This window comes from Martes martes (assembly GCF_963455335.1).
Source record: "Martes martes genome assembly, chromosome: 3".
Lineage (NCBI taxonomy): Eukaryota > Metazoa > Chordata > Mammalia > Carnivora > Mustelidae > Martes > Martes martes.
Window position 1 is genome coordinate 12,942,439 of NC_137890.1, and position 9,894 is coordinate 12,952,332.

General features: G+C 40.9%; 1 protein-coding gene across 1 annotated transcript in view; it reads right to left on the reverse strand.

Annotated features, from left to right (window-relative positions):
• The window catches only part of RAP2A (RAP2A, member of RAS oncogene family), a 33,330-nt gene extending 23,941 nt beyond the window's left edge, over window positions 1-9,389 (reverse strand). Inside the window, exon 1 of the mRNA XM_080799517.1 lies at window positions 9,005-9,389. Coding sequence (XP_080655643.1) covers window positions 9,005-9,318 — 314 coding nt within the window. The 5' untranslated portion in view covers window positions 9,319-9,389. The remainder of the gene's footprint in view (window positions 1-9,004) is intronic.
• Window positions 9,390-9,894: the final 505 nt, after the last annotated feature.

The following is a 9,894-nucleotide window of genomic DNA, read 5'->3' on the forward strand; positions in this document are numbered from 1 at the left end:
ATAGACAACAAATACATGAAATGCTGCTTTAATCATCAAGGAAATGCATCTCAAAACCAAAATGAGATAACGGCTCACACCTATCAGAATCGTAATTATCAAAATGGCAAGAAACAAGTGTTGACAAGAATGTGGAGAAGAGGAATCTTTGTGCATTGTTGGTACAAATGTAAACTGGTACAGCCACCATGCAAAACAGTACGGAGGTTCCCCAAAAAGTGAAAAGTAGAACTACATATGATCTAGCAATTCTACCTCTGGGTATTTTTTTGAACAAAATCATTATCTCGAAGAGCTATCTGCAGCCCATGTTCACTGAGGCATTACTTACAGTAGCCAAGACACGGAAACTACCAAAGTGTCCACGGAGGGATGAATGGATAAAGAAAAGATGGTATGTCGGTCTGTATACACACATATCCACACAGACACAAGCAGAGTATTATTCAGCCATAAAAAAGAAGGAAATCCTGCCATTTGAGACAACATGGTAGACCCTGAAGACATTATGCTAAGTGACGTAAGTCAGAGAAAGACAAATACTGTGTGAGTTCACTTACGTGTGGAATCTTAAAATCAAAGAAAACAAAAACCTGAACTCACAAATACAGAGAACAGATTAGTGGTTGGCAGGGTGTGTGTGTGTGTGTGTGTGTGTGTGTGTGTGTTCTGAGAGAGCGAGAGAGAGAGAAATGGGTAGAGGTAGTAAAAAAGTACAGATTTCCAGTTATCAGATAAATAAGTCCTGAAGGTTTATTATACAGCATGGTGACTACAGTTACAGTACTGTGGTGTATATCTGAAACCTGGTAAGAGAAAATTGTAAAAATTGTCATCACACACACACACACACAATTGCAATGATGAATGGTGATGGATGTTAACTAAACGTATTATAGTGATCATTTTGCAATATATATACATATCAAATTACATTTTATGAGGAGTAACACTTCTAAATGTTTTAAATAAAAGTTCACGTTTCTCTCACATAATTCTATGTGAAAAAACTTAAAACTAAGTATATTATATGTCAACCATATCTCATTAAAAATGAATTTTTAAAAAACACAAAAATTATAAATCATTTTATTTTCCCTTAAAATATCAATTTTGGTATGTTTTCAAACCTTAAACATATTAAGAAAAGATAATAGAGAAAGTAAAAAACAGAAGAAATCGAAAACAACAATCTATCCAATTCTGACCGTGAAAATATTTGAGCATTTTGAGTAAAAAGAATGTATACTTTACAAGTGTACTTAATTTACATACTGCCATCTATTTTAAATAGCTTATTCAGATAGAGTTTTGAGCAATGTGCAGTATCTTCAACATTAAGTAATAAAATGAATCAGATTCCAAGACTCCCAATGTTGCTTTGTTGCTGGACCTACCAAACTCTGATTTCAATTCAATATGCTGTTGTTATTTGATTCAGATACCAAATAATTTTATTCTGACTCACAGGCCTAAAATATTTTTATTTCACAGTTGTGACCTTTTTTTTTTTTTTTCCCACCGTTGTGACCTTTAATTTAAACTGAAATGTATTAAAGATCCGGCTAATGCAGGTGTTTTATTAGGGTTTTCCTACAAGAATAAAAGGTGAAATAGTTGGAATACTGGGCCCAATAATTCCAAAGAGGTTTCAATCTTTTGGAAGCAGAAGGTTAAATCTACTGTTAAAATCTTTGCAACTAGGGATCTGCTATTTTTAGATATTTTGATAACCTTAAACTTTACCAACATATTTACATTTTACTTACATACTTTATGGGAATGTCGATGTCTAAAATCACAGCACTACCATTACTGGTATTATTCTACTGAAAGGCACAGTTGGATCTGGTAAAGCGTAAAGGAATGTTTAAGAAACTTTTCTCTGTCAGGCTGAGAATAATTTTTAATATAATGAACCACAACTGTGAAAGTAACAAAAAGACAAATAAATACGGTGTATTTCTGCATGCTCTTAAAATTTCATGATGCATTTCCTACACAAATAGTATCTCTACATTTATACTTGTTTTTCCATTTAAAAAAAATTTTTATTTCATTTTTTAAAATCGAAATTCAACTAGCCAACATATAGTACATTTTTAGTGTTTGGTGTAGTGTTCAACGATTCACTAGTTGCATTTTATTCGGTCTCTCTCAGTTTTATTCGGTCTCTCTCAGTTTTATCTCATATTAGAATCTGCTCATATCCAAACCCAGATATTTTTCCAAAAAAATGTAGAGTACTTACAATTCTTTTTATTCCATAGGCCAAGAAAAATGTAAGTACCTAAGAACATAGTACTTAAAGAACAGAGAGAGAGAGAGAAACAGGTAACAAGGAAAAGTGAAAAGAGAAGCCCCCCCACCAAAAAACCAAACAAACAAAAAAACCAAACACACACACACACACACGCACACACACACACACAACCTGGAGTAGAATCACACATCCTTCCCCAGAGGTTTAGGTTTGAAGACAATGGCTAAGAAAAAAACCGTGTGACAAAAATTACCCTCAATTAAAAAACAAAAAACAAAAAACAAAAAAACCCTCACAAATTAAGTATGGTGTACATGCTTTTATGGAAAGTTCATTGCTCAGAAATATATATATATATATATAAATGTATAATCTATGCATTTTAGTGTGCCATATATAATTTCCTGGAAGAGGACACAGAAAACACTCAAATGTATTACTAACTGGAAAAATTGAACAAATGAAAGGATGCCAGCTTTGCTGGGTCTTCCTGTCGGCTGAGTCATCTAGAGACACCGTCAGTTCCTCCATCTCCTAGTGTCTACCTGTTCATGACTCGACCTTTTCCTAAAGGAGGGCTAGAAAGGCAACGTCATCCACTTGCCTGGCGACCTGAGTAGTTCCCATTGCGTGGTGGTCAGCAAGGTCACCTTCAAATCACCCATTTGTTCCTACGGGAGGAGTTTATCCATATGCAGGGACAGGCGATATCTTGTCTGTGTACAGTAGAACGGCGGCCTATTTAAATTACTTTTGCCCCCCCTTTAAAAAAATATATATATAGTAATGATCCCTCTGATTATAGATTTTACAGACCCAATTATCACCAAATCTTAACTAGACAAGATCTGCGGGTCACAGGCTGCTCATCCGTTAAGGCTCGTATTAACACCTACTGCTTCCCTCGTGCTCCCACCAGGGAGAAGGACCCACAGCATGCTGGAGCCGAAGGGAGAGCATCTGCTCCGTCCGCAGAGTGAACTTCATTCCAGTCTTGGGATGGCAAAGAGAAAAGCCCAGTACTGTAATGTTCTAATTTTATAATGCGGCAAATCTGAGTTTCCCCCTCAGGAAGACAACGCTTGGGGCTATAAAAAGTGACTCATGGCTTCTAGGTTCTCTGTATCTGGGAGGCCCAGCTTCCAATAATGATTTTGGCTCCTGGAGGTATGCAACTGGGGAAGGGGGCATTTGTGGAGGAAGGAGTGGTGGGAGACCCTAGAAATTTCACTTACTTGGGACAAACATTTGATATACTCCTGGGTTTCGGCTCCACCGCACCCCATCTGTTTGCGGGTCAAGATCTGTGTGTAGCAATTGGCCAACTGCCTCTATTTTAGAGGTGGTTTTTATGGTGACTTATCGTGAGGAGTAAAAGTGCAAATGATCACTTTGGTCACTTAAGGGATCACTTAAATGATGTAGAAAAATTAGTAATAAAAGTAAAAAAAAAAAGTTACTAATTTCGCTTTGGGTAGCGCAAATCAGCTGCCTCTTCCCAATCTCCTTCTCCCAATCGCGAAATGCCCCATGCCTTCCAGCCCATACAGTAACGTGTGAAGCCTCTTCTATATGTCTTACAACTCTCATCTCATCCATCCATATTCATCTACAATTCCTATTTCTGGCCATATCCATTCATCTCTCGCTACATATCCTACCCATGAGGTCTCATCTACTCTCCACATCTGAACTCTGGGGATGATCGTGAGTCCTTATACTCATATGTAAAGTGACTGTTCAGGCTTTATTCAAATATTCTAACGACTTATTAGGTGCCTCTGTGTGCATGACGGCCATTGCCAAGGCAGAAATAATGCCCCCCCCCCCGGCCCCTGCTATTGCTTCATAACCCTGCTCACTCATGTTCAAAGTGTCCAAGGTTACTTCTGACCCTTCCCCCTCCCTCTTCAACTAAGTTTAGTTCATTCTTTACAATATTATTTTGATAGTAATTTACAATATTATCGCATCCCTTCTTTCCTTTCTGTTCCTACAGACACCATGCTATTCAGAATAGTTCTACTTCACCCAGAAACGAGATAGATGATCACAATATTACATGATTATTCCCCCTGACTCTTGTCTGCTGCCACTATACCTTCTATCACATCACCTCCATGTTACCATTTCTATACCCATTTTGATCATGGTCCTTTACTATAAGATCAAGTCCAAAGTATTCAACCTTCTGTAACGTTAGCTTTACAATTTCTTAGCCTGACCTCCCTTCTCTCACACTTCTATATGAATTCCTAGTTCAGCCAATCTGGTCTACTGAACAGCCAACAAACACAGTCTAGGAGTTTCCCAGGCCACTTCCTCCATCTGGAAGACCTTGTAACTCCTATTAAACTTCACCCCTTCCCTTGTCACCCCAACTGGTACAAGTACTATGACAGAATGTTAGAGCTGAAGGGACACCATCTACTCCATGTGCAAAAGGGACTTGGAAGAATCATCGCTCCATCTATAAAATTGAAATGTCTGGGGAAACTGAGGCCAAAGGACATTAAAAATAGTTAGCTTTCCAAACACTAGTTTTCTTTCAACACATTTTTCTTGAGCGTTTCCTCTGTGCCTGGAGCTGTGCTAGCAACACATGACTAGAGTTTAATGACAAAGACGGACTTGCACGTCTATCATCACATAAGTAATTCAAAATTCGGTGTGTGCTACAAGACGAGGGAGTACAGGGTGGCAAGGATGTCTGAGGTATTCACGGTTCAGGGAAGGGGTGAGGGGTGACATATTAAGCTAGTGTGGGAAGACAGGAAGGAGTTAATTCAGTTTGGGAAGAGAAGGTGGCTTCCCTGAGGAGGAAATCTGTTAAGTAGGGGAGACAGAGAGTAGGGATTGAGTGCAAAAGGTAAATGACTGCTCCGTGTACAAGGAAAGCCCAGACAGGTACTTTCAAGGAACTAAAAGCAGGAGTGGGTGCTGGAAGCTAAGGGAGGAGGAAGATTGCAAAAGGTGAGGCCGGAAAGGCAGAGAGGAGCAGGAGCCTGCTGGGCCTGGGAAGGTCATGCAGATTTCTGGGCTTTATTCTGAGAACAATAGGCCTTGGACAGCATGTTCTTTAAGTCAAGACAGCATGACTTTAAGTCAGGACTGCGGCTTACCCTGGGAGGAATGGGAGAAGCAATTATGAAATCAGAAAAAGTTCTACTTTTATTTCAATTGAAACATATTCTGTATCTTTATGACCCTTGAGTGTGTGTTCTCATCTGAAGTCAGGTTGAACAAGGAAAGCATATGAATTCATAAATACAGCCTTTTTAGTTGGTCCGCTTGGCTTGGACAGGAGGTAGTGTATGTGTATGAACGCCTCTGTACCTGTAAACACTTGAGGGGGTAAGGGCTTGTTCTGCATTTTCTAAAAGCACAACATCCAACAAGAACAATCCAATACAAAGCTGTTTTACTGTCTGGCCAGGAATTGGTGCTATACTTGAAGTTAAATCTTCAGTTTCCTCCCCTTCGCCATAAAGCTCTTAATAAGGGAAAATATTTTGAGAATATACGAGCAAAATTTTCCCAAGGGTTGTTTTAATCCCAGTTGTTTTTTATTCTCATCCTGTCTACACCAGGTAATGAATTTCAAAAGGCAGTCACAAATTCATCTCCTCTAAAATTGTATTTATCTCAAAGATAAAATTTAAAGAGGGTAGGGTGACAAGGTTATTAATAAAAGGACAGCTGGAATTTTAGAGTAATTTCTGTGTTCAAGGTATTGTGTTGGACACCTTAAAACAAATTATCTCATTTAATCCTACTAAAGACTTTGAAAGGTGCATCTCTCACAGATAAGGAAACTGAGGCTTACTGTTTCCCTGCAATACACACATCTTAGACCTGTACTGCCCAATATGGTAGCCTGCAGCCACATGTGCCTTCTGAGCACCTGAAAATATGTCTGAATTAAGATGTGTTGAGTGTAAATGACACATCAGATTTTGAAAATTTAGAATAAAAAGGAAAGTAAGATATCTCAATTTTTGAATATTGGTTACATGTTAAAATGGCACTATCTTATATAGTGTGTTAAAAAGTGCATTATAAACTTTATCTGCTGTAATTAAAAAAATAAGCTACTAGAAAATTTTAAATTACATGTGTGGCTCACATTATACTTGTATTGAACAATGCCATCCTAGACCAAAAACTGGGTACTGAATTTGCCAGTAGTAACAAGTTCAAAGGCAGCCTGGTATAGATGAGTACATGGAGTGTAACAGATCTTGGTTTAAATCCTTCCATCAGTGGCCAGTCTTGGGTAAAATACCAAACCTCTCTGCACTTCACTTTTGTCATTGACATTATGGTGACATTAAATATCCCCAAACAACTGTTGTCATATGTAAAGCAGCTAGTGTGCAGAGGGAGGGAATAATTACTGGATACCTCCGATAGCAACTGGTTAATTTAAAAACTGAGTCCCAAAAAGAGTAGAAAACTTACTTATTTGAAAATCATGTTTTATTCTCCTTAAGTGGGAGGAGTTAAATTACTAGCACATTTAATGCCCACTTTAGTATCATATATGCATTATCTATTATCTTGTAATATACATAAAACACACAGATCCTTTCTTTCTATGCAAGTTATTTATAATATGTTATAGGCTGGGAGGCCAGCTGATAAAATTTGGGTGAGATATCAAATGTCAGGACACAGAAGGGCTCAAGGGGTCCTTTATCCATGCAATGGATGAACTCCAATGAAAAGTTTATGAACTTGACTTCAGTAGATCCAGTTTTTCCTTTTTTTTTTTTTTTTTTTTACATCAAGAATTGAGACTAGCGAATAAAATGACACCTGGGAAAGTAGAATTTTACTTTTTTTTTTTCTCTCTGGGTCGTGGTGCAAACAAATACATTTTTCCAGCATTCCAAGTTCAGACTAGCCCACTATTAGTAATCTCTACTAAATCATAAAAGACTACAAAATCATGTGGACTCAACTATCTGGGGCTATTTTGCTATATTCTATCCCCTAGGCTTTTGTCAAGAAGTGTGCCCTTTTATCAATGTTTGAATTATATGTATACATATAAATGTAAAGTATGGAGTAGTTGGAGCATTCACTTTATTATTTGATGTATGTATACAGCTTAAGATTGACTTGTGACAATGTATTAGATTGCCCTGTTCTTTTTTTTTAGTGGTATAGGGGGACATACTAATTAAGGATGTGAGTTACTTCAGTGTAGCCCCTTAAGTAAACGTTTTTAAAATTTAGCACAAAAACTGCTCGTTTTTTTAATCCATAGCAATTAACTTTAAGAAAATGAGACTGGAGAAGTAAAAAGCTATCAATCAGATTTACAGATCTTGGAACAGCAACAGAGACCATGAAAATATTCACTTCATTCTCGTTTGAAATTTAACAAGAAATAATATACAAAATTTTAGTTTAGCTATTAAAGTACATGTGCAGTGAGTTGAAGGGGGTTGGGGACAGGGCCGCCCCTTTGATCTCATATGTTGCTTTAAAAATCCACCTCTTGTAATGAATTTTTGAGTACCTACTGAGTACACGTGACTTTGGTCTTTGCTCTTTACCATGAGTGACTCTAACTGACAACGTGATTGTGTCTACAGTTCACTAACAACTATCTTTCAGTAAGTGTCTTCAAATTTAGGACTAAAGCTAATATGAGGCAAGAAAAAAATTATACTATATCAAAATTATTAGCAATTATTAGCTAATAATAAGAATCATACAGAACAATGTGGAGTAATTAGACAAATTTGCTAAAACTTTGAATTAAGATATTATATTTCTGATGCCTGAAATAATAGGAAAATATAAACTCAGTTAATTTAAGAGAAAACAAGTATTTTAAGCCCTTTAAGCTACTAGTTGTATTTCCAAAATGCACATAAAAAAAAAAAAAGAGTTCATATTAGGAAAGAGCTTGTTTGCGTTAACTTTAAATTAGCTAGTACTTAAGTTACACATTTGAAGAAATGTCTGTTTTGTTTCCAGGAACGCTTTTTTCCCTTTCCTTCTTTCTTTCTTTTTTTTAAGGGGGTAAGGCAATTGGATTAAAAAAAGTTAAGCCACATTCTTTAATGCAAATGGAATATCAGTGCTCCTATATGCTTATAACTCTCTCAATCTCATGGAACTGTTAGGCTGTCTTCAAATAATTTAATAATGTCTTTAAACTTTCGTCTTAATTGCACAGTTCATTTTTGTAAAACGCCTTGGCACCACTCAATCTTTTAAGAGAGGAGAAAGGTCTCTTTCCTCTGGACTTGACGTTTTTACCATATACGTGTGAGCAATTTTTGCTGTCAAATATTGCCAAGGTAGATTTTTTGTTGTTCAATCTGAAAATGTCTCCACTATGCCTGCACAGCTCCCCTCTCCCCAACACAAACCTACCCAACCCTCTCCCCCACTGCAAGTTTTAAACTTTGTTTCCTTTGGGGTTCTGCACAAGTGCTACTAATAATATCCAAGAGACAAAGAGCTGTTCTGTAGGTTCACGGGATGCCAAATTTGAGTTGTGAAACAAAGCACTCAAATTTGAGATTCAAGAGGATGATGGTGGTGATGCCGGCAAAAAAAAAAAAAAAAAAAAAAAAAATATAGCGCATGAGACCCCAGAGCCATCTCCCCAGACAGCTCCCCCTGCCCACGGCCACCCAGAGCACGGGGAGTTCTGGCCCCGGGACGTCGGCTGCCGGAAGCACCGCGAAGCCCCCTGCCCGCTCCCCTCGGCCCTCTCACCGCTTCACTCGGATGATCTGGTCCCGCATGGGCTTGATGTCCTGGAAGCTCTGCTGGTTGACGAGGCTATAGACCAGGATGAAGCCCTGGCCGTTCTTGATGTACAGGTCCCGCATGGACGCGAACTGCTCGGTGCCCGCCGTGTCCAGGATCTCCAGCACCGACGGCGACGAGTCCACCTCGATCTCTTTGCGGTAGAAGTCCTCGATGGTGGGGTCGTATTTCTCGATGAAGGTGCCGGTCACGAACTGCACGGTCAGGGCGGATTTGCCGACCCCGCCCGAGCCCAGCACCACCACTTTGTACTCGCGCATCGTCCCTCCGCGGCCGCCGCCGCCGCCGCCGCCCGCGACATAGACCTACGCCCGCCGCGCTGCGCCCCCGGACCCTGCGTCGGCCGCCGGCCCCGCCGCCTCCCGCGGCCGCCCCCACCTCACGGCCGCCGCGGCCCCCCGGGCGCCGGCGGAGGGAGCAGCAGCCCTGAGCATGGGCCGAGCCGGGCGGCAATGCGGCCCGCGGGCGCCGGCAGGCACCGAGCACGAGCAGCGAGCGGGAGCCGCCGGAGCCACCGGAGCCGCCCGAGCCGCGGGCCCGCAGTGCCACCCGCCCGCCCCGCCCCTCGTGCCTCCACGCCCAGCTCCCCGCCCGCTGCCGCCGCCGCCGCCGCCACCCGCTTCCTCGGGTGCCGGAGCGCGCGCCCGAGCGGGAGCCGCAGCGCTGCCGGGGGCGGGGCCCGGCGGCAGGAGGCGGGGCTCCGCGGCGCAGCCCCGCCCCTGCTCCCTGTCGCCTAGGCGACCGGCCGCGCGCGCTCCCGGGAGACTGCGCCGTGCGGAAGCCTCCGCTCGCACTTAGATAAACAACCTCCTCTGCCACCCAGCAACAGCCTACCC